The 25,853-nt window shown below is 45.3% G+C and overlaps 1 protein-coding gene across 1 annotated transcript in view; it reads left to right on the forward strand.

The window, feature by feature from the left end:
• The window catches only part of LOC147690293 (coiled-coil domain-containing protein 170-like), a 638,795-nt gene that overhangs the window by 546,686 nt on the left and 66,256 nt on the right, over positions 1–25,853 (forward strand). The window contains exon 11 of the mRNA XM_086937932.1: positions 5,867–6,106. Coding sequence (XP_086794058.1) covers positions 5,867–6,106 — 240 coding nt within the window. The remainder of the gene's footprint in view (positions 1–5,866; positions 6,107–25,853) is intronic.

Raw genomic sequence — 25,853 nt, forward strand, 5'->3', positions numbered from 1 at the left:
TTTGGGTAAAGGCCCAACCCAAGACACCCTACGAGCCGAAAGGATCTCTCTTGAGATGTCATATCCGACACCTTTATGTTTTGTTAGCCAGTCTATGCATTTGTTTTGCAGTTGCACCCATGATTCCCCCTGTTCCTCCCTCAACGATGGTACTCCTGCAAGGACCAGAACAAAAGGACAAGCGTCAGGTGGCAAATGTAATGCAGGCCCTTGATGTTTGAAGGGCCTGGTTGTCCCTGCCTCCCCAGTATCTTTATTGCTAGCAGCAGTTGATCTTGTTGATGTGGTGGATTGAGTCGGACCGTTGTGAATGGTAGTGCTTTTGTTAGCAATAGCAGGAGGGGCCGTCTTTCGCGGTGCAGGTTTTGGAACAGAATTTGTCGATGAATTAGATTTTGCCGAATTCTTCCCTTCATTGACAGGTCGGGATTGAGTTGTAGATGGTACAGTAGACTGAAGTGATGTTCCAGGAGTGCTTATGCTCCCACCCGGTAAGGAAGTTTCCTGTTTCTTTAGTGACAGTGTGTTGCTGACAGATTCAAGTTCTTTTAGGAGACGGTCAGCTCTTATTTGATCCAAGATAACAGACCCCTTTCTTTTTGCTTCTTCATTTTTAACCAGGTTATCTAGTCTATCCAGTCTTTTAAAAACATTATTAAACTGGTTGATCATTTGTTTCTCTAATCGATTAAAAATAGTATCAACTATGGTTTCTATCAAATTCCCATTCTGTTTCGTGAGATAATTGTCTCCCATTAAAGTTGTTTGAGTCCATATCGTGTTGGAAGTTCCATTAGAATTGGTGGTAATTACAGTAGGGATATCATCTTCATCCACTAAATCATTATCCACAGCGACAGTTTGTGCCCCAGTAGGTTTTTGTTTGTTCCACAAACTCTGAGGCGTAGGCTGGTTTTTACTAATCAGTGGTTGCTTCCTTTTATTGGCACTTGGCTTAGCAATGCCTCTTTTGCGTTTTTCCCCTCCCTGTTTATTGCCAGTTTCCGTAGATCCCGAGATAGTAGCTTCATCCTGGGAGGCAATTGTAATGGTGGGAACAATTCCAGGCAACAGGGGCAGAGGAGGTGTTAGTGCCAATGCTGGTTTGGTAATGACAACAGCTGGTGAAAGAGGGATACCAGGGCTATTTGACAGTGGTATCGGCTGTGTGACATTATTGGTACAACATATAGACATTCTTCTTTCGGTGTCTGCTATTTCATTTGAAACCAAGGTCAATGCATTTTCTAGTAGGGACTCAAATGTAGCAGGGGGAAAAGGGAAATCATCCTGTGTAGCACAAATGTTAGCAGACTCCATACTGGGAGATGAAAGTAGGAAAGGGAGGTAGACTCACCACGGACGAGTTGCAAATGTTAGAGGGGTGGTCCGCCCAACCACTGCTGACCACTGACGGCCACAGATGGCCCGCCCTCTGCCCGGGCTCAGCCCGGCGACGCCCGCGCGCGTCCCGCGACGCGGAGGGAGCGTCTGCCCTTTGTAGCGCCTCCTGGCGCGAAGGGTGCGGGAGGCAGGAAGTGCCCGCAAGGCTCGCTGGGAGCTGTAGTCTCGAGCCGCTAGGATGTTGCAGTGGCGGCGAGACTTGCAGCGTTCCCGACCCAGGAGCTGGAGCAGGCGTGCGGCGTGTCAGCAGGTAGGCTCCGCTGGAAATGACCCCCTGTATTTATTATTGAAGGTTCGAATTGTCGACACTTTTGGTACTTGCTCACAATGAATTATCGATATGATTTTGTTGCACTTGTCGCACTTTTTACTATGAAATCAACGACCACTGACTCTCTGTTATGTTTTCCACAAATAAATACCCCCCCCCCCCCATTTACAGTTCCAGCCTGCTCCGTGGCCGGCCCACGGGGTTGTAGGCCCGTATTTGGGCACCAACATTTTTATTAACGGTTTTTGAAAAAGCAAACGTAGTTGTAACGCGTAGATTGGTAAGTTTCGAATAAAAGGCCACTGTTTCCGATTTATTTATTTATTTTTTTTAAAAAAGCAGGTGAAATGAAGCAGCTCAATTAGTTAAGGGTTAAAAAGTATAGTACGCAGAAACATTGAAAATATGAATGGTCCAGGTTTGTTGTGTGTTTTTCATTTTTGTACAGCATAAAGCAATCGATAAAGATCCTGGTATTTAGCCTCTACTTTATATGCTACCTGTATCAGGGAAGTTGTTTTAAATGCCCCTAAGCCACCCCGAAGGAATGTCACCTGGCCCCCCTAGTACGAACGAAAACGACCCGTACCACTGTAGGTTATCTCTCTTCCTCAAAAATGACAAAAATTACTTTCTAGGACTTTTTGGACATTGATGATTTTCATATGATCTATTTATTAAAGTAATACTCATCTCTCCGCATGAAATTAATTTTCCACATGCTACACAAGTCAATCTCATCTGCCCAACGTTCTTTTGCAGATTTGAGACCGTTTCCCTTGCCTCTGACTCACTTATTGCTAAGTCATTGGTGGATGTTTTTGCCGGTCGGGGGTTATCCACCAAATCTCGAAGTTGTGCTTTAGAATAATTAAGAGGGTGCCACCTCTCCATGTGCCGATGCATGGTATGATTACCATAGCTATATTTTTTTTCGGTCCCTCTCGAGAGTTTTTTTTTTGCAGATGAGGCAGGTAACGAACCTGGCATTAACTTTCTTTTCATGAGAAGGAAAAGAAAAAAATTGCCAGATAAAATTCACTTTCACATGGGACGTTCTTGGCATTTCTTTCAGAAACTTTTACATCACTGTGTCATTTCTTTGTCTATCCTGGTTAAAGCAATGTCATGTAAATAGTTGTTTAAAAAGTTTTTTTTTAACGTGTTTACTTTGTTGGAGCGTTGTATATATTTATAAGTTATTAAAGTGTTATAATCCTACTACTTTGTTGGAGTGCTATATATTTTTAATGTGACACATAATTGTGAAGACTTTGATGTACAAAAAGGCATCCCTGGAATCTTCCGCTTCAGGCTCGGTCCCACACACCCTTACAGTGAGAATCCCCTCCCCAATCACAATACAGGATCGTTATCAGATAGTAGGAACGCGCGTGGTGTGACGGATCTCATGAGGTGGGGGCCTTGATCTACTGTAACTCTTTTGAACAGGGGTGATTCTTTACAGTTGGGGCCATAAACTACATCCGCAGGGCTAGGTGATAGCCTGGGACCGGCCTGGACAATCAGACACAGAGGAAGAGGAGTGTCAGAGGGTGCGGTAGTGAATAGGGTGAAAGGGAGGTGTCGGGCAGGCACAGGGTGTGATACTCAGGGAAGAGCAGCGCAGATGGGAGGAGGTTTATGGCCCATGCATGAAAGAGAGAGCGGGGGTGACCAGTGCGTGGGGGAGATGCTTGCGAGGGTGGGGAGCCATGCTGAGGATCGGCGACGTGCAGAGAGTGGGTCTGGTCAAGGCATCTAAAATGGCTGCCGTGCACGACAAAATTGTGGCATTGGAAAAAAAGCAAGATGGCGCAGACAATGTTTATCAATACGGATTAATTTATTACAATTATTTTTAACAATATATTTACTCGCAGTGTCAAAATGGCGGTCAACACTTCCTGATTTCCTTCGAATCGAACCTTAAGAGACGTCACGCAGCAAAAAAAAAAAAAAAACGCTCACGCGCAGCCGCTGGAAGACAAGTATCAACATATATGAGCCTCCTCAACCACCCTTCGAAAACATAGGGGGTCAGGATACGTCTCCCGTACCCCCTTATACCCATTTCTCACATTGTTTTTCCTCCATCTTGTAATTTAATTAAATCGAAACACAAAATGGCGAATTCCCGTTTCGCTACCAGTTTGCGGCCCGGTTCGCGAACCGGGAAGCGCTTCTACCGCGAAAAATTAAATTTTTTTTATTTGCCCCACGGGACCCTTTAATAACCCCAACATCATTCCTAGGGGGTCAAGAGGGGTCTACCTTGCCCCCTTTCATTAAATTCCCCCTTCGTTTTTCTCCTCCTCTTGTCTCTCGATCCTACCGAGAGACAAGATGGCGGCCGCACCGGACTGTTTAGAATGTTGACTGACACCGGAGAGCCAATCAGCTTCGCTTCGCAAAGCTCCGTTACGCGAAAAGTACGCGATCTGGAGTGCTATCCAGGACGCTGTCACAGATATATCTGTTTTTTAAAACGTTAATTTCTCAAAATCCACTGGAGCACATATATTGAGACCCAGCAAAGGCACATCGGGCTAACAGTCCCTACAATTTTGCCAAGTTTCGTGCAAATCCATTCAGCCGTTCGAGCTAAAAGTGAGGCCAAACGCCCTATGGAAAAATGAATGGGAAAAACGCGTTTTGGGACCCCCCTTTTTTCTCGGCCCCCCTTGACGAAACCCCCCCAAATTTTCAGGGGCTGCTCAGTAACAAAATGTGCCATTTTCCTGAAAATTTCAGCCGATTCCGTCCACAAACGCCAAAGTTATTAGACATAGAATTTTCAAAAGTCCCATAGGAAAAAAATCCTAACTATATATACCTACTGGCGACCGCCAGTAGGTAATATATATATATATATATCGTCAAGGTACATATATGTGGAGTTCAGTATAGAAAATCTATAAATACTTACCTTTTGATATTTTGTTCCACAATATTCTGTCTACAATTGATATTTAGAAGGCAGATCATATTTAGAGCAACAAAAAAATCTGTAGATAACACAATAAGCTTTGTGTACTAAAATAGTGTCATTGTAGAGTTAATACAAGTAAATCTACACTTACCTTGAGGATACTTCAGTACCCAATATCATGGTTATGTTCTGTGCAGGTCAATATTTTGTGGGATGATAATGTGACATACAACCTGGGTGTGTGGAGTTCATTGTAATGACCATGTGTTATGAACATGCAGGCACTTTCAGTAAGGGATTGTATAGATACAAACAAGGCTTTCACATTTGTATAATCATCAAGAACATGGAATAGCTTGAGTTTCCACAGGATCTTTGTGGATGTGCCCCTAGAGGTGGTCATTGCAAATATGACAGATCACAGTTCTTGTATTTTTAAAAATGTCTAATGAACAACATATGGCTCCTGCAGCTACTTAAATATAGAGATAAGACCTTAGGTTGGAAAGAGAAAAACACACAATAATGCTGGACGTATTGGCCCATGGATTTAGTTAAAAGATAAGATCCGACTCAATGATAGTTATGTGCTTAGGGCATTTATTTCTCCATCATTGAAAGGCTTTAGCTCTCTATAACCATGGTCCATCTGAGTTTCTGCCCGATAAAAATAGCTACAATCTCTCCTACTGGCAAGTTTCAGGAGGTACTTGATTCCGTTCCAGCGCAGTCAGTGTGCTATAAACCGTCTTTATCCCCATTGCAGCTGGGCAAATTGTTGTTATTGGGTTTTATTCCCATGCTGTGATGGGGGCGGGGGAGGGGGGGCGCACAGCGCCCCTGTGCTCATGACAAGGTCAGCTCGTCATGAGTCACGGTGGTCGTGTGCTCATGATGAGCTGAGCTCGTCATGATCACACCCGTTTCTTTAGAACGTTCGCACAGCAGGGGAATTAGCCCAGCGTGCGAGCGTTCTAAAGGTCATGACGAGCTCAGCTCGTCATGAGCACACGAGCACCGTGGCTCATGACGAGCTGAGCTCGTCATGAGATTCGAAGGGGTTAAACTTTACTTGTGAACTCCAACAACCTAGTTGTCATGATAACTCCTCAGATCCCCGCACAAAAAAAAATAGGTTATAGCCACATCCTTTAAATATTTAGCCTAAAGCAAATATGTACACTACACTCTTCTTGTGCTGTTGTTTAAATATGTCTCCTTTATTTTACTATTGTTTAAAAATGCCCCCTTCATTTCAGGTAAATTCTCTGAAGGAAAAATTGGATTTTAAGAACACACAAATAGAACAATTAGAAAAGAAAGTTAAACTGCTTGAAAAAGAAAAAGAGCAGTTGATCTCGCAGAGTAAAGAAGGATATCAGAGTCTAAGTGTGCAGAAATTGCAGAACAGGGTGGAGAAACTTCAAGGACAGCTAAATGAATTGAAAATGGTCAACCAGAACCTTATGTCACAACTTGCAGAAGTAAACCAACTTAAGGTATGTATAGGACAATGGCAAAAGTAACTCACTTTAACAAACATGAAACATATATTGTCTTCACTTGTGGCCATCAATTTGTGCTACGTTCCACAGAATTTGTTATTTTGTTAAATGACACTTCCCTGCTGCCCCTGCATTTAATCAACAAGACCTCTGCTTCATATACTATTCATCCACAGTCAAATGTAAGTATCTGAGTTACATACTGGCAAATTATATGTTATGTTCCTTTAATGCAACTAATGGAATTTGGTAGTATGATAAATCATTCAACCAAGGTTGCGAGATTTTGAAAGTAATTAGAACCACAGTGTTTAATTTTAGAACCACAACTTACAAATATGCATTAGCTATTCTGTTATAATGTATGCTAAAAATGCACCTGGTGGCAAAGCGGGAAGAATGGCAAAATACGTTCATGTGTTGCATGGCTAAGCTCCAACAACCTCTTCAACAAATTTGAATAGACAGAGACAGACAAACAATTCCATAAAAGTCTAGTCTATCCCTGGTGCAAGCTTAAAAGTGACCTTGACGAAGTACAATATAATTGAAAGAACACAGTGTTAGGTCTGAACCAAGTTCATAACGTGGAATATTGTATTAGCTTATAACCGGAAAACAATCTGAAAATAATCATAACGAGAAATCTCGTAAAAATGGGGGTTTGCCTTTCCAGTGGATGTCAATGTGAACAACCATTGAATGGCCTCATATCGAGCTGGATGTAAACCAATGGGGAAAATGACCTGAGCCAATAGTCATTTGACTCAAAAGTGCACACAGTGGGATAGGCATGGTGGGGATCAGCTCGTAAGCAAAACTATCTTTAAACTGGGTCTTTATTGTGAAGCAAGCAAAAAGTTCACTGGGTAGAATATTTGAAAGGTTTCACCAAACATGGGCTGCCCAGTTGCAGGTAGGGTTGTCAGGCCATTTCAGTGAATCAGAAGTCCAAAGCTTAAAAAGGTTTTCGCTCATAGCGAGTGCTTTTTGATGTGCTAGATGCCAAAATGTTGGATGTTCTGAATGCCTGGCTTCTCTGTTTTTTAAACATTTTTGTTACAGTTTTCACTCTGCAGTAGTAAATGGTTAAAAGAATGTCACACATTCAGTAAACAGCTAAAGGAGTGAAGCACACACACTCAAAACACCTAGGACCAAAAAAGACCCTGCTTTGGTTGCTCTTTCCTCTTTGAGTTCCCAAGGTACTAGGGGCCATATTTATCAAGGTTTTGCATCACCCGGCGCCACATAAGGGGATGCAAGGGTGACGTAAACCCTAAACGAAATTTATCAAGCCATGCAAGGCCATCTTACATGGCCCTGAGGGTCTTGATAATTCTAGAGAAATGCAAGGCATCTCAAATTGCTGCCTTGTGTTACACTGCAACAGAGAGGCATGCCGTGGGTGAAGCTTGGGTGTTCCCACGCATCCACCCATGAATTCTGCCACATTTCCAGATTTACCAACATTGGTAGACCTGGGACTGTATCAGAATTGTACCCCTCCCCACCAGAGGCACAGCAAGGAGAAATATCTTTATTTCTCCTTGTTGCTTCCTGTTTCTAAGTGTGCTGCATTGTGCAGCACACATGGAAAGAGGAAAATGCCCCTAATTATTGCTTTTGTGAAGGAAGTTGTCCCTTCTAGCACACAAATAAACATGCCTGCAGCTCAGGCACCTTTGCAACATGATGCAAAGGTGCCTGCATTGGCACTAGGTAGCCAAAAAAGTGCCCACATTAGGAAAGGACAGGAGTGCCCCATATAATGGTAAATGCAGTGCATTCCTGCCTCTATCACGCAGCACAGGTTACATGGGCCACTGGGAAATACTGCAGATGTGAGGTTCCGTGATTCTGAACCCATTCAATAAAGGTCGTCGGATAAAGACGATTTTGGTATCAGCGGACCGCAAATGACGAGTGCGGCATGTACAAGTGTTTTCGTCATAATCGATCTCTGGAAACACTGTGTATTCATGGATTATGTTCGAAACTTCGGGTTCCATTTTGTGTACGGCAGCCATTTTGTGGTTGCCCTCACATAGGCCGATGACTACAGCCGAACGAGTCCTTGGGACACGTACACCTTAAGCTAACTTTTGTGTGACCTGGACGAACTGACTCCCTTGCCCGAGGCTAACCTTGTTGAGCCAGTTCCTTTTTAGGCAGCTGGTCAGATAGAGATCAAAGAGCAGGACATTGCTGAGTTTATGGTACATGCACACACCCTTCTATCTTGCTTCTCATCTGTTTCTGTTCCTTCCTTTTTATGGCTTAATTTATGATTTGGGTTGAGGTCTTTTTATTATGGGTTCGTCCGGCCTGTCGGAGCAGGAATGTTGGATTTTGCCTTGTCATTTCTGGTGGGCTGGACAACGGAAAGTGGGTTTGTCGTCATACGATGTGTTTGAAATGTCACCATGTGATTGGTCAGTTTGTATGTAATTGATACTAGCCAGGAATGTGATTTTTGGCATAAAAGACGATGTCTTGCTCTATGAATTTGTGCAGTCTCTAGCGAACCACCCGTGTTGTGCTTCGTAGACCTCTGTTCCTGGTTGCAGCCAATAAACTTGGTCCTTGACGTCACCGAGAAGTATCCCGTGTCTCTGTATTCTAAGACAGGTGAACCCGAAGACATCAGGCGTTTCCCTTGGCGCCGCTGGGTTCTGAAACCCAGTTCTTCAGATGAACAGCATGCAGAATACTCCAGTGTTCCCAATGATATGTTGGGCAGTTAGCTTTCTTTTAAGTTCAAGAAAATGTTATTGACAAATATAAAGGTGTCTATAAAAAATACATAGCAGTAACCTCATATCAATATATCCAGAGTAAGCATATTTGAGAATATACGAATCAGACTTATAAATGACAATGTATGAAATACAAATAATACATATAAAATCAAATATCAGTAAAATATAGAAGATATTAGAAACAATTAGGGGATCAGGGGGGTTTAAGAACTTCTTGTTGTGATGGCAGATAGCTTTCTAACCCCAGTAGGCAAGTGAAGTTCATCTGGGAGAGTAGCACAAAGAGATCAGTTGTTGCTTCAGGAGTAAAGCAATGCTTCAAGATCCAGATCGGCAGTAAAACCAGTGGAACTCCATGCTGTGTTTAAGAGTCATCAGAGCTGGAAGCGTTGGTGTGGACTAAGAAAAAGTTACAGGTTGTTCACTTGAGTCATTATTATTCAATGGTGCCTCTGGGACATGGTTCAAATAGGAAATTCCACTGGCGGTCCATTAGTATGTGGCTTCTTCCATTCAATTCAAGGTTTGTCATGGAGGTATGTATTACTTCTGACTGAAATAAGGTTACATTTTAGTCAAGGAAAAGATGTTTTCTATGCTTACACGATTTTACTAGCAAATGGAAAGTTTGCATTATCTTCCATTTGCTTCGAAGGTCATCGTTAGGTGCTGTAATTCCTGTTGTTGCAGGTACTGGAATTATGAGTTTTGTTGCTAACACCACATATTGCAATTTTCCTGAGGTAAATTTGACATATACCCAATGTTAGGCTTTAATTTGTGCATTAAGTTAGGATCTTATAAATCTATTCAGGGATCCTGTTATATCATAAGACTTTTTGTAAGATGTACTTTGATAAAGGAGTGCACTAAGCATGGTTAAGTTATGATGTGTGTTGTGCGTTCCATACCATAACTTGTGACTTTTGGAGGTGTTTTGGGCTTGCTGAACCATTACCAAACTTCAACTTTTGTTTTTTTAAATTAATACACACACACACACACAACTGCACACACAAACACACACACACATGCACTCATGCATACACCGACATATATATTACCTACTGGCAGTTGCTATTAGGAAGTTATAGGTAGGATGTAGTTTCCATTGGAAGAGCGTTTTTTCAATTGCCAATAACTTTTATGTCATTTGACGAATCTTTCCCAAATTTTCAAAATCTAATTTGCCAGTCATTTCCTCTGCTATGTTGAAAATTTCAGGTTGATCCTTCAAGCAAAGGCTGAGAAAAAGGGGGTCCCAAAAGGATTTTCCCCATGTTAATATTAATAGGAAACTTTAGACATAGCTACAGACCGAACTGCAAAACGGAATTACAACAAATTTGCCAGAAAGGTAGCTGTTAATCCAGAAAGCGCCCCTTTTGTTAAATGGTGTAAGTCTATTCAGTAGTTTTAGAGATATTTAAAGAAATTTCCAGTTGTATATATTAGGATGCAGAGGATCTGAAACCCCTGCCGATCTCATTCCTGAGATCTGATTGGCTTCAAACCCTTCCAACCAGAAAGTGTTAGCAGCCATCTAGTGACACATTTGAACCGAGTCACAAAGGTAAGAGGCATGGTAGAAACACCCTGACCCCTTAGGCCCAGGGCCCAAAAAGCATTTTTTGTAAAATATTATGCCGGGAGTTGCGCTAGATCCATGAATTTAGCTCGTAATGTTTTTTTTTTTTTTTAAATGAAGCGTGGTCTACAGTGCTTCATTAATTATTGGTCCCCCGGTGGGCTCGGTCCTGGGGACATTGCGTTCCGATCCGTGGCCTCCAAAGTCATCTGCGGCGTTCCGCAGGGATCCTCACTCAGCCCCACCCTCTTCAACCTCTATATGACCCCCCTCGCAGCCATCGCATGCCAACACAACCTTAACATCATCTACTACACTGACGACACCCAGCTGATCCTCTCCCTCACCAACAACCCCGCCACCGCCAGAGCCAGCCTCCAGGAAGGAATGAAAGACGTCGCAGAATGGATGAAGCTCAGCCATCTGAAACTGAATTCTGACAAGACGGAAGTCCTCATCCTGGGACCAACCCCCTCGGCCTGGGATGATTCCTGGTGGCCCCCTGCCCTGGGCACCGCCCCCAAGCCAACAGACCATGCATGCAACCTGGGCTTCATCCTGGACTCCGCCCTCACTACGACCAAGCAAGTCAACGGCATCTCGTCTTCCTGTTTCAACACCCTGCGCATGCTCCGAAAGATCTTCCGGTGGATCCCCACCGAAACCAGGAAAACAGTCACCCAGGCCCTAGTCACCAGCCGGCTGGACTACGGGAACACCCTCTACACTGGAACCACAGCCAAACTCCAGAAAAGACTCCAGCGAATAAAGAACGCAATTGGCACAACTCATCCTGGACATCCCCTGCCACAGCCACATCTCCGCCCATCTGAAAGACCTGCACTGGCTCCCCGTCAGCAAGAGGATCATGTTCAGACTCCTCACCCACGCACACGAGGCACTCCACGACATGGGCCCCAAATACCTCAACATCCGCCTCTCATTCTACGCACCCACCCGCCAGCTTCAATCCGCCAGCCTCACCCTCGCCACCGTCCCACAAATTCGCAAATCCACCATTGGAGGAAGATCCTTCTCCTACCTGGCAACCAAGACATGGCACTCCCTCCCCACCTACCTACGGTTGACCCAGGACCATCTCTCCTTCAGGAAACAACTCAAGACCTGGCTGTTCGAGCAGTAGCATCCCCCCGCCCCTCCGAGTGCCTTGAGACCTAGCGGGTGAGTAGCGTGCTTTACAAGTTTGATTGATTGATTGATTGATTAATTGATTGTGCAAATATAGGAGGGGGACGCATGGGCCTCCCTCCTGGGGCTTACTAATACTCCGGGGACCACCACCTCCCCGGGGCTTCTTTATATAAGAAATGCGGGGGAGGCCTCTATGGCTTCCCCACTGCCCCAGGGACCACCCCGCCTAGGGGCTTATAATTTTATAAATGCCCCCCTGCAGCCCCGGGGACCGCCACCTCACCAGGCTTTAATCACAAATATTGCAGGTACCCGCAGCCACTGGGATCACCACTTCCCCGGGGCCTTAACGACAAATAATGTGGGGGTCACATGGCCCCCCAGCAGCGATGGGAACCGCTCCTTCCAGGGGCTTTAATCACAAATAGGAGCTGTGTGCCCCCACCACAGCCCCAGGGACCACCACCCCCCCGGGACACATATAAAAAAAGGAGGGGTCCACGCAACCCCCTCCTTGAGCCATAGATGGCCCTGTAGACCACCGTCCCCCAGGGCCAGCTCTTGCAATGTCCCGGGGTGCCCACCCCCGGATCATTGCTGTTTGACATAGCAAACACTGCTCCAGTTTCAGCAAGCGAGAGCATGTAAAATGCTCTTGCTTCTTGAAACTGGAGCAGAATTGTTTTTGGACAGAGGGAGCTGCATGTTAGCTGGCTTCCCCAGGACGCAGGCCCTCAACAGATATGCACCCAGGGTAGAGGCCCCGGAGGGGAGCCGCTCAGCCCCCTCCCTTTTATAATAAAAAAGAAAAGACCGGGCCAAAGGATTAGGTCCCCAGGCCGAATTTGTGCAGCCCTGCTCCCTTTTTTAATATATTTTTTAAAAAGGGGTCCGGCCCTGGATGATATAGTCCTCGGGCAGAAATCGGCCCAGGAAGGCGGCTGCATGGCCCATCTTCCTAAAAATTAGAAAAAAAAGACATAAAAAAACACTGGCAACTTGCGACCCCCCCACTCCTTAGTCTTATTATTTTTTTGAAATCGAAATTGCAAAGGAAGGCCTCAGGGGAAGGGGACCCAGGGCCCACAACGGCTCAGGGAAGGGGGCCATAGGCCCCCTTCCTACAAATTTTGAAAAAAAGTAATTTAAAAAAACAGGCAACTTGCCTGAGGCCTCGTTCCCTTTCTCCACCACTCTGCAAATGCTCCTCCTGGCACGCTGCTGGTTTGGGGATGAGTTCCCCTTGGCTGCTGAGGGTCCGTAGGAGCCAACAAGTGCTCCTGTTATCTCCATTAAGCCCCACACAGCTGATTCCCTGAGAGATGGTCGGAGGCCATGCCCCCCTTTCTCCACCACTCTGCAAACGTGCCACTTGCGCACTGCTGCCGGTAGGGGGATGATGTCCTCTTGATTCCTGAGTGGACTTCTTCCCCCAAGCAGCAGTGCGTCAGTAGGCATGTTTGCAGCTGGATTAAGACGCTCCTCAGAGGCCATGCCCTCTTTCGCCACTCTGCAAATGTGGCTCCTGGCGTACTACTGGTTGGGGGAGGAAGTCACTTTCCTCCTGAAGGACTCTGGGGTCAAGAAGCCCTCCTGGTACCTCCTGTAAGTCCTGCACAGCAGGGTTCCTGAGAGGTGGTAGGAGGCCTGCCCCCATTCTTCACCACTCTGCAAACCTGGCTACTACTTAAAAAACCCTAGAAATTCACTGAAAAATCCAAAGGTTACAGGGACATTACAATTAGGAATTAGCAATTAAAAAAACCTTAGAAATTCACAGAAAAGAACAAAGGTTACAGGGACGTCATAGTTAGGCTCAGATTTCATCGCGTACAAAACCAGTCAAGTTCAGCAATAGTTATAGTTAGCTGAGATAACTATAAATTACACCCCTGCAATGTACTGCTTATGACCTCACATATTACATCACTCATGACATGGTTAGTGACATCACTGATTACAACATCCACAGACTCATTGAAACACCCACTCATACCCCATAGAACCTTTCATACACCCACCCCTACACAACCATTCACAAACTCATTCACAGACCCGTACCAGTACTTACATACCCCTTCAATGAATAATAGATCTATACACACATCCATTCACTCACCCATACAACCACTCATACACCCCCTCAGTCACTAATACAGCCCCTTGTACATCCACTCATACACCCATGCAGCAACTCACACACTGAGTCAGTCATCCATAGAGCTACACCCACACCTAGTAACTCACTGATATAATCACACACCCACTTACCCACCCACACAGATACACACATACAATCACTTCCTCATGCAGATATTAACCCATACTCACCTATTCAGTTACTGACACAAACACACATTCACCCATATAGGCACTCTCACATTCACTCACTCACAGTCACTCATATACCCCATCACTCACCTATACTGCCTTTCACATACCCAGTTACCGAGCCATATAACACTGACACATGCACCTACTCACCCCCATAGCCATAGACACACTCACCCATACAGCCCCTATACACACACTCACTAACCCATACATACACTGAATCCCCCACTCACTCATCCATACAGGCCGTCATACACCCTCTCTAAGCATGGGCGAATTTTGCGAATCTCGCGTTCGCGAATTTTGCGGATTTGCGAACTCGCAATCCGCAAAATCCGCGAATTCTCGCAAATTTGCGGATTTTTTTTTGTGTTTGCGCGGGTTTCTGCCAGGTCGCAAGGGTTTTTGTACAATTTCGCAAACGCGAACTTACCTGTCGGGTCGCAAGTTTTGCGAACTTGTTGTTTCTACGTGTCCAGCCTGTTTGGGACACTCTTCTTCATCACTGCCACCCTCTGTCACCACATGCCACCCTCTGGCTCACCCATGCCACCCTCTGTTTCCTCACAGCACCCTCTGGTTGTCCAGTGTACATTATTGTGGCAAAGCAAAGCACACCTTCCCTGCCTCAAGTGACCTGAATTAATTTGGGGCTGATTAATGTGTCACAGAATATTTTTTTAGCTGGCACCTGCTTCCTTAGTGCTTCCTGATTAGTGATCTTTTGCACTTGCTAAGTGCTTTCATTGTTGCAAAATTAGTTACAACACCTGCCCTGCCACAACTGACAATAATGAATTAGGGGCTGATTAATGTGTCACTGGATTTGAACTTCCAGCCTGGCTCCTGCTTGTCTCCCTTAGCTGTAATTCAGGACCTTTGTGGCATATGTGTAACTATTCTGAGGGTCAGAGCAGGGTCACATAATAGTTGCAAGTAGGCAACTGAACTCTGGAGGGGCCCCTCAGGAAGCACTACAGGAAATGGCTACTAATGATGAGCTTGAACTTTTGAACCTGGTAAGTAGTTTCAGTTTTGCTAAGATCGTATTTCTGCAATTTAGCGCTTATTCGCGGGGCGCGAAGTTGAACTGGGAAGCCGCGAACTCACGCGAACAGTGCGAGCAAGCCATAAAATCCGCTGCTCGCGGATTTGCGGATTTTGCGGGAAATTCGCGAATCTCGCGGATTGCGAATTTACCGAAAATCCGCAAAATCCACGAGCGGAACGGATTTTCCGCCCATACTTAGCCTCTCACCCACCCACAGAGACACTAAGACAACCACACAGGTACTTAGACAACCAATCACTCACCAATACAGCCACTCATGTACCCACTCACACATCCATACAGCCACTTAGACACCAACTGACAGACTGATACAGACATTCACACAACCAGTCCCTCATGCATACTTTCACTGAGAAATCTAATCACTCACTTAAACAGTCAGTCACACACTCACTGAATCACCCATACAGGCACTCATACACCCACTGAAACACCAATACTCCTTAGTATATATATTTAACACATACACCTTTTTAAAAATACTCACATCGCTGGATAATGATTTGGGATGTCATCAGTGATGTCAGAGTTATATAATTTGTGAGGTCATAAGCAGTGCATTGTGAGGGTGCTGGGGGCACTAGTTATAGTTATCTGTGGTGGTGTCAACTAACTCCGCCCCCCACATAATACAACAGTTCTCATTGGTGTAATCACTTCATGTAGGACGCCAGATGCGTCGATACTACAAGTCCCAGAATGCTGTAGGTCCTGCTGGCTATACTGCAGGGGTGATTAAAACTATTTGCGGGAAGTTGAGCGCCCAAATGTTCCAATATTGATGCCTCCTCTGCTCCCCAGACCGCATCAACCCTCGAGTCCTGGTGAATCAATTAGCAGGGGCAGTACTGGTAATCCAGCTAGCCCGGCGTGGAGTCAAGTTACTCCAACACTGCCTCTTCTCCTCCCGAGCTCAGGGGTGGACACCGGTCCTCCCAGTAACCTGGACACAACACACTCCACCGTAGCAGAAGCCAGCGTCACCGGGGCCAACTTGTAATGCGGGGGCCTCTTGATGCGCGATTCTGGCACTCGCGCTGTAAAATGAACAAAGAGAAGAAGAGGCCACAGTAGGGGAGGCGGTAGAAGCTTCTTTATTGAAAGTGTCGCCATTAGGTAATTAAAGTTAGAACCTAGTTTCCATAGGAAAAGCAGTTTTTGATTTGCCAATAACTTTGGCGTTGTTTGACGAATCTTCGTGAAATTTTCTAAACTGATGGGGTGCTCCAATCAGCTCCTGTCTGGAAAGTTTCGGGGTGATTCTTTAAGCGGGGGCCAAGAAAAATGTGGGGGGCCCAAAACTCGTTTTCTCCATGTTAAGTTCCATGGGAACTTTAGACAAAGCTACAGCCCGAACTGCTGAACTGGATTACACCAAATTTGGCTAAAAGGTAGGTCTTGGTCCAGAAATCAGCCTTTTTTTTAAATGGTGTAAATCAGTTCAGTAGTTCCTGACAAATTAAAAAAAGAAAAATATCAATATCTGAGCACCGAGGAGGAGTCACAACTCCTCCAGAGCATGATCTGTCTTCTGATTGGCTGCCAACACTCCAAACCAGGAAGTGTTGGAAGCCATCGTTTGACTCAGTAACTGGGAGGGACTGCCACCACCCAGGGCCAGCTCCATCACTGTCCCGGGGTGCCCACCCCCGGGACATTGCCATTTGCCAGGGCTGGAGCACTGCTCCCTCCCAGTCATAGGAAACACTGCTTTCGTTTTTGGAAGCTCACTTCCAAAAACTTAGCAGGATTGCTTTTGCACAAGGTGAGCTGCATATCAGCAGCTCCCCTTGTGCAAAAGCAATGCCAGCTTCCGCAGGAGGTGGGAAGCCATCGGGACCGGGGGGGCATTGGGGCTCCCCCCACGGTCACCAACGGTGAGGGTAGGCCCCAGGGAATGGGTCCCCGGGGCCAGAAGTGGCCAGGGAGGAGGGCCATGCGGTCCCCTCCCCTTTAATTACAATAGAAAATATGAAACACGGAAAGACCGGCCTGGGAGATGGGGTCCCTGGGGCCATAATTGGCCTAAGGAGGGGGGCCACGCAGCATCCTTCCAAATATATTTTTTTGAAAAAAAGAAGGCTGACCAGGCCCCGGGGGATGGAGCCCCCCAGGGTCAAAAGTGGCCCAGGGAAGGGGGGCCATGGAGCCCCTCTCCCATAAAATAAAAAATAAAACAAGAAAATGTAACCGGAAACTCACCGGAGGCCCCGCCCCCTAACTGCATGACTCTGCAAAGGCACCCCCTGGCGCATTCTAAGTTGGGGATTTAAGTCCCCTTGAATTCTGAGGGTTCCTGGGGGCCAACTAGCCCTCCAGGTACCTTCAGTAAGCACCACACAGCTGGATTGCAGAGAGGTGGTCGGAGGCCACACCCCTTTTTACACCACTCTGCAAATGCGCATATTGGTGCACTGCTGTAGGGGTGATGAGGTCCACTTGTGCCCTGAGTTCCCAGGTATGTGGCGCTTACTGGAAGTACCTGATGGGATAGTTGGCCCCCAGTGACCCTTAGGAATGAAGGGGACTTAATACCCCAAGTGAGAAAGCTCCTGGAGGTGCATTTGCAGAGTGGTGGGGAAATAAGGCGTGGCCTGTGACCACCTCCCAGCAATCCCACTGTGTGGGACTTACTGGAGGTAAGAGGTAGGCTGGTTGGTCCCTAAATGACCCCCAGCAGCAAAAGAGACTTCAATTCCCATCCAAGAGCGCACCAGGGAGCGCGTTTGCAGAGTGGTGGGCAAAGGGGGAATGGCCTGCTATGAGAACTTAGCAATCTTGCTGTGCGGGACTTACTGGAGGTAATAGGAGGGGTAGTTGGCCTCCAAGGTTGTTCTTGGGGGCCAACTAATATTTATTTATTTGAGAATTTTGTAGAGCGTGCAGCGGCCCCAACGGGGCGTCCCGTTGCTGAGAACTCTGAAAAATAGAGGTCATGGGGTCAGATTTCCACTGTTAAGAGGAGAATAGATGTGTTTTCAGGGATTTACGGAAAGCTGATTCTGTCTGACAAGTGCGTAAGGCTAGTGGGAGCTTGTTCCAGCGCTGAGAGGTACAGACCTCAAAAGTTTTTCCGCCTGCCCGAGAGCGTTTAAATCGGGGAGTTTCCAGGAAGTGGAGGGTATTGGATCGTAGAGTCCTGGAGTTGGCGTAGGGTCGCAGGGTGTTTTTCAGGTGTGCCGATCCACTGCCTTTTGATGCTCGGAATGCTAGTGTCATGGCCTTGAACACACATCTTTTAGCTATGGGCAGCCAATGGAGTTTGCGGAGGTGTGGAGTGATATGGTGTCTAGCAGGGATTCTCTCCACCAGCCGGGCGGCGGCATTTTGGACCGTCTGAAGTTTATGGCAGAGGCCTGCTTTGATACCAAGGTAGAGGTATTGGCATAATCGAGGTGGGATAGGATCAGTGCCTGGATCACAGTTTTACGGCAGTCCGCCGGCAGGAAGTTAATGAGGCGTTTTATGGTGCGGATCTTAGCGAAGCAGGAGGATGCAACTGTTTGCACCTGATTGTTAAAGCTAAATTGATTGTCCCAGCGAACTCCGAGATTTCTCACCGAGTCTTTGGGGGTGGGAGCTAGGCTCAGGTCTTCTGGCCACCATATACTAGAGTCCAGGGGCGATGGTGTGTTGAAAAAGAGGATCTCTGTTTTTCCAGCATTGAGTCGGAGGGAATTAGCATCCATCCAGCTCGAAATGTCCCTAAGACAGGATTTAAGTGGATCAAAAGCTGAGGCGGAGGGGGAGTCAAAAGTGAAGAGAAGCTGGATGTCGTCAGGGTAGGAAGTAGATTTAATCCCCGTCTGTGCAATCAGCTTGGCCTGGGGGGTGAAATACACATTAAAAAGGAGCGGGCTCAGGGAAGAACCCTGAAGGACTCCCCATTTGAGTGGTCTGGCAGGAGAGGTAAATGGAGGAGTGAAGACCTGCTGTGTGCGGTCCGAAAGGTAGGCTGAGAGCCATTTCAGAACAGCGCCACCCAACCCTAGGTCCTCCAGTCTTTCCAGCAGGATTTTGTGAGAGACGGTGTCGAATGCTGCAGAGAGATCCAGCAGCACCAACACCGCCCTCGACCCTTGGTCAAGCGTCCACCTCACCGAGTCAGCCATTTCGATTAGGGCCGACTCGGTGCTGTGGCCCGAACTGAAACCGTGCTGGGAGTCGTGGAGAAGCCCATTGGTTTCAATGTAATTCGACTACTGGCTTGGAAAGATTACATTGGCTACCTGTAAAACAAAGAACTGAGTTCAAAACTGGATGCATTATTTTCAAAGCCTTGCAGGACACTGGACCAAAATTCATTAGGAATCTTGTTTCTAGGTATAACCCATCTTTAAACCTTCGCTCTGCGCATAAAAGCCTTCTGACTGTCCCCTCTTTTAAGAAAAAACGGTTGGGGGTAACTGCTTTGATCACCTTGCAGCTACCTTTTGGAATTCCCTTCCCCTGCCTATTAGACAGAGCCCTGATCTTCTTACTTTTAGACGCTCTTTGAAGACCTGGCTTTTTAAACAGGCTTACTGTTAAAATATTTGGTTTCTTAAACAGGCTCACTGTCAGAGTAATTGCTAGTGTTATGTTCCTCTCCAATAGCGCCATGAAGCCTACGGCCGTAGGTGCGCTTAATAAGTAATTTTTAACATAACATAACATAACATAACTGCGAGTGTACCAGTTTTTCCAGGATCTTGGCTGGAGCAGGCAGGAGAGAAATAGGCCTGTAGTTAGTGGGGTTGTCTGGATCCAAGTTGGGTTTTTTAAGGATGGGGACTAAGGAGGCATGTTTCCATTTGGCAGGGAAACAGCCCGTTCTAAGGGAGTTATTCCAGATATGGTTGAGGTGGGGGTTGAGAAGGGATGCAAGATTTTTATATTGCTTGGCAGGCCAAGGGTCTTTGGGTGAGCCTGATTTGCATTTGATAAGTTCAGCCATAGAATATGCTTCTGATATGGATGCAAATTCGAGTAGGATGGGCTGCGGAAGCGAGGAAGTCTCGAGTTCCTTTTGTCGCCCTTCTGTGTTAGGGGTGGGGAAGGAGGAGTAGATAGCCTCGATTTTATCCTCAAAAAATTTTGAAAGTTTGTCGCAAAGTGTCTGAGAGGCGGGCTGAGTACGAGTCAGCGCACTGGGGTTTGTGAAGGATCTTACTATATTAAAAATTTCCCTAGCGCCATTGCTGGCAAGTTTGATTCTGGAGGCCAGAAAATCTCGTTTGTGTTTTTCGATCATTCTCCGGTATTCTTTAAGGGCCGATTTATAAGTGGTTTTGCTATCCAAGGAGTAGTTTTGTCTCCAGAGGCGTTCGAGGGATTTACAGGAGGCCTTTTTCTGCCGGAGCTCATCTGAGTACCATGGTGCGGAGGGTGCCACCCTGTAGGTTTTAGTGGGTTTGATGGGAGCCAGGGAGTCTAAGGCCTGGCTGATCCATGCGTCCAGGTGGTCAATTTGTGAGTCCGGGTCGGACGACGGACGGGGTAGAGTGTTTTTTAGATATCCCAGGAGCGATTCAGGGGTGATACGACTCCAGTTTCTGCCTGATGATTTAGGGGTGATAGCGGGTCTGACGTGACAGGGAATGTCGATTTCAAAAGGGATGAGGAAGTGGTCGGACCCCTCTTGTTGCCTACAGTAAGTCCCACACAGTGGGAGTGCTAGGACGTCGTGGGGAGGACATGCCCCCCTTTCTCCACCACTCTGCAAACACGCCCCCTAGCAGACTACGGGATGGGGATGAAGTCCAATTTACTCCTGAGGTACTTTGGGGGCCAAGAAGCCCTGCTTGTACCTCCTCTAAGTCCTATACAGCAGAATTCTTAAGCACTGGTCGGAGGCCCAGCACTCTTTCTCCACCACTATACAAATGTGACTGCTACTTAAAGAAGTATCTCTCTGCACATTTGACTTAGAGGTACTTTTAATCCCCCTTCCCTATTATGCACTAGGGCATTACAGAGGAGGTCATGGCAATCACAGGGGCACCCCAACGCATAGTGTTCTCTAGTGTATGTAGGAGTTTTCACTGTATTCTAAGTGTCTTTTAGGATAAGACTGGTTCTAGGCCTGGTTAGTCAGAGCCATTTACCACCAGTACCCATCAGCAAAAAGTTGGGGGCACAGGACGACTTTGCAACAAGGCCTCTTTTCTGCTCCTCTGTTGGTTATTTGTATACATCTCTTGCTTCTTTCTGCACCATTCTTCCATCTCTTTTGGCATAGATAGAAACTAGCATTTAAAAAAACCTTTGAAATTCACTGGAAAAAACGCAGGTTTCAAGGACGTTACAGTTAGTTGGACATTTCACTCATACAAAACCAGAGAAATGTGGTTGTTATAGTTGGTTCAGCTAACTTTAACTCGCAACCCCGCAATGCCCTGCTGATGACGTCACATATTACATCATTCATGACATGGTCAGTGACATCACTGATGACATCACTAACGACATCTCAAATGATATCACTGATGACATATTAAAGACACACAAGGGGAGAGGGCCAAATTGTTTATACTCCAATACCCCAGACCCCCTGAAAGGACTATGTTCACAACAACAGTGGGTATAAAGAGTTCATCAATACAAACAAGGGGAAATTCCCAATTTGGAAAAAACTGCCCTCACTCACATACCGAAGTATGTGACATGCTTCATCATAGGGCCTGCTACAGACGCCCTGGTGTATCCACATCCAGGGCGGAGCATTAGGTAGGGGAAAAAAATAATAAATTTCCACGTTACAAGACGTACAACACAATACGTAAGTACGTACAACGAGTAACATATATAAGTGATACCGTGTGTAGAGGAACACCTCGTGGGTCAAATGTGCGACACAAATAAGTGCAGTAAGGACGTGTGTTAAAACTGATTAGGGGTGCCAAAAAGAAAGAATTACTTTATTAGAACCAATTATGGTACCCTTATCAGGATTAAAAGAAAAGAAAGGATGGGAAAATGCCTTATTGAGAAAATGAGGTTTCTCAAGGCTTCCCTCCTACCACTGCACGAGTCAACATGTTTCGACCATAGATTTGTGCCCCGAAAGGTCACCCTGGTCTTCTTCAGGACTGTCGCAGTAGGATCCACCGGTTACCCGTGTCTTAATTAGATCCTTGGGTAGCCCAGCTAGGTGTAGGTCACTAGGATCCGTACTCTGCTGGGTATATCTCTAACTCAGTGGAGGAAGTGTCCCCATATGAATCATGGGAAAACATTCACGAGTTTATAAAAGTCAAAAACTCGAACTGATGGCCGCCCGGGGGGTTCCTGCCCATGAACACAATTGTTCAGTACGGCAGTTCCCGCAAATACACACTCTCGGGCTCCGAACTACCGCGTATCACTGATGACATCACTGATGACATCATCCACGTGATAATCTGATGCACCTCCTCACACCCTAAAATAACCTTTGAAACACCTACCCTAAAATACAGACTACCATTTTTGAAACCATAGACACACCAATACTAGTTACTACATACCAACTCACTGATTCTACAGACACATCCACTCATTCACCCAGTCACTCATACATGTGGTCACTCATCAGTACAGCACTATCATATGCACTCATACACCTATACAGACACTCACACACTGCCACTCATCCATAGCACTACTCACACACCTAGTCAGTCATGCAAAAAAATCAATCACACTTCCATTTGCTCACCTATACAGTTATACAAACACCATCTCACTTATTCATACAGATACTAACACATACTCACTCTCTTATACAATCACTGATACACCGCACACTCATCCATACAGCCACTCTCACAATCACTCACTCTCACAAATAGTTCATGTATATACTCCCAAACTCACATGTACTGCCTTTCATATATGTAGTTACTCACACATGTACCACTGAGACATCCATTCCCTCACCAACACACCCATACACACACTCACCCACACATACATCCCTTCACAGATGCACTCTTGAACCCATACACCCAGTGAATCACCCATTCACACATCCAAGAACAGAGTTACACAACCCCCAGCCACCCACACAGACACTCAGGCATCCATACAGATACTCAGACAACCAACAATAACCCATATAGAAACTCATTTAGCTACTCACCAACCCATGCAACCCCATACACACGAACTGACAGAATGATACAGACCTTTACAGAGATACACATTTAATCACTCACTTATACAGACAGTCACCCACTTACTCTTCAATACACCTTGGCGTATATATATATATATATATAGTTGAAAATCCTTTTGCCACGAAAAAGAACCATTTGTAGTTCGCTGCTTCCCATGACTGCGCGCTGGTCAATTAATTTCATTTTTAGCCCTCCAGTGGGCATTGGAAGGTGAACCCAGTTTATATTTTCGGAAATCCTTTGTGCTGATTAACAAAGTTCACGTGGTATGAACCCTGCAGACCCACATTCCTGGGCGGTGCATCTTCCACGGCCAAGGCTGCCGTGTAATTCATTCAACCTGAGTTGCCCTGAAGTTCGAAGACGCCACTCCACAATGGATGATTCACAGAACCCTTAACTACAAATCCCAGCAGGCTAAAGACACTTGACTAACCAATAAAAGAACTAGGCAAACGAGTGCAAGTTGAGACTGCAGAGCCCCGTGATTGCCAGGTTTTTCTCTCGGATGAAGGAGCAGGAGCTCCGAAACGCGTAAGAGACAGAGACTTTCCAACTGCTTTGAAAAGTGAATGCCGGTTTTTTGAAATAAAAGGGTTCTGTGAATCATCCATTGTGGAGTGGCGTCTTCGAACTTCAGGGCAACTCAGGTTGAATATATATATATATATATATATATATACAGAAACTTCCTGACCGCCTGATGCACGGCAGAAAACCCTCAGGTACGGACCTCTTCAAACTTTTCCCTTGAATCACGGACTACCACACAGATACAAGGACAGTGTCTCCCTATGTCAACACTACCGTGAACAAGAAAAGAGTTCGAAACGCGTAGGAGATCTATGATTGAATAAAACATCTTGAAAGCCAAAAGGAGTGCTGGGTTAATCATCCGTGCGGGATATATATATATAAAACACACTCAAACTTTTCAGAAACATGCAGTCCCTGGATAATGTCATCAGTGATGTCATTTGAGATGTCATCAGTGATGTCATCAGTGTTGTCATTGACCATGTCATAAAATGATGTGATATGTGATGTCATCAGCAGTGCATTGTGGTGGCGTGAGTTATAGTTAGCTGAACTAACTATAACCAGCGAATTTCTCTAGTTTTGTATGATTGAAATGTCCAACTGACTATAATGTCCCTGAAACATGTGTTTTTTTCAGTGAATATATATATATTTCCAGCCCTGAACCACCTGTTGGACTCGGAAATCCGAAAATAGGGAGAGTGGTGCCGCCGAGGACTGGATCTCGGTATTGGTTTAGGAGTCAGTTTCAAATGCAGACTGACCCGGGAAAACTCTCTGCCAAAATGATGGATAAATGTGCAAACAAACGCCGAAAGGATAACAGCACAATGCTTCACCCACTGGAGGGTCGTAACTAGCAAACAGCCTTTTGAATCACGGGTCCGAGCAGGTGTCTGAAAACCAAAAGTCAACATGGAAAAAGAACGCTATGGGTAGACACACGAAAGAAAGGAAAAAAGAGTTGAAACAAATCGGACTGTGAAACAAAATGACTGGGACAAATACACAGTGCAAACAAGCGCCGAAAGAACAAACAGCACAATGCTCTACCCACTGGAGGGTCGTAATTAGTAAACAGCCTTTTGAATCACAGGTCCGAGCAGGTGTCTCAAAATTAAAAGGCAACATGAAAAAGAACGTTATGGGAGAGACACGAAACAAAAGGAAAAGAGACTTGAAACAAATCGGACTGTGAAACAAAATGTCTGGGACAAATGCGCAACCACAAGTCCCATAAGCCATTTCAAAACGGAAGTGATTCCATAAAAGAATGCCATTGGAGGCAAACGAAATGATTCCAAAACATCGGACGGTGGTTGGTTTCAGAGCAAGGCTTACCTTTGAAGAAGTTCCATGTTGGAACGAAACATGTTGGAATCATGCCACAAGCTGCTGATTTTCCATCAATAAAAGAGCAGAAGCAGAGTTTTCAGGTGTGACCAAAGTTTTTCCCATTGGGAGTTAAACATTGTTGAAATATATATATATATATATATATATATATATATATATATATATATATATATATATATATATATATATATATATATATATATCAGAAGAAACCCGACCGCTTCTAGTCGCGGTCACAAGCGGGCGCAGACCACCTCTCCTCCAAAGTGTATTTTGAATAATATCAAAACGCCATCACACGATTAAAGTGTCAGCAGTGCAAATTTATTGCTTTCCATAGCATGAGGTATAAATCCAATAGATTAAAGTGCTAGTGCATAGAGGTAGCTGTCATATTACCCAAATCTTATTCAATTCAACACATACTTGTTCATATGCCTCATGCCAACTACTTAATGCTTGATTTTGTAAAGTGCAAGTGCTTAAAATGTGAAACAAAATTCATAATAGAACTAAGTTATTAAAAACACATGCGGCTGATAGCCCTACTTGAACTTAAATAATGTCATTTACTATATTTCTCAAGAGCACATCCTACTTGTTAATACATATTTATCATTGAATTTAGTTTTCAACAATGATTCAATAAAACAATGTCCACCACAGGAAAAAGAAAGAAAAAGAAAAAGAGAAAGAAAAAGAAAAAGAAAAACAAGGTTGAAATAACATCAAACATTGCAAATAATGGTGTAACTCATCAATAACATTCAAACCGTTAGAGGATCTCGAATCTAGCAAC

This window comes from Lissotriton vulgaris, chromosome 9 (assembly GCF_964263255.1).
Source record: "Lissotriton vulgaris chromosome 9, aLisVul1.2, whole genome shotgun sequence".
Lineage (NCBI taxonomy): Eukaryota > Metazoa > Chordata > Amphibia > Caudata > Salamandridae > Lissotriton > Lissotriton vulgaris.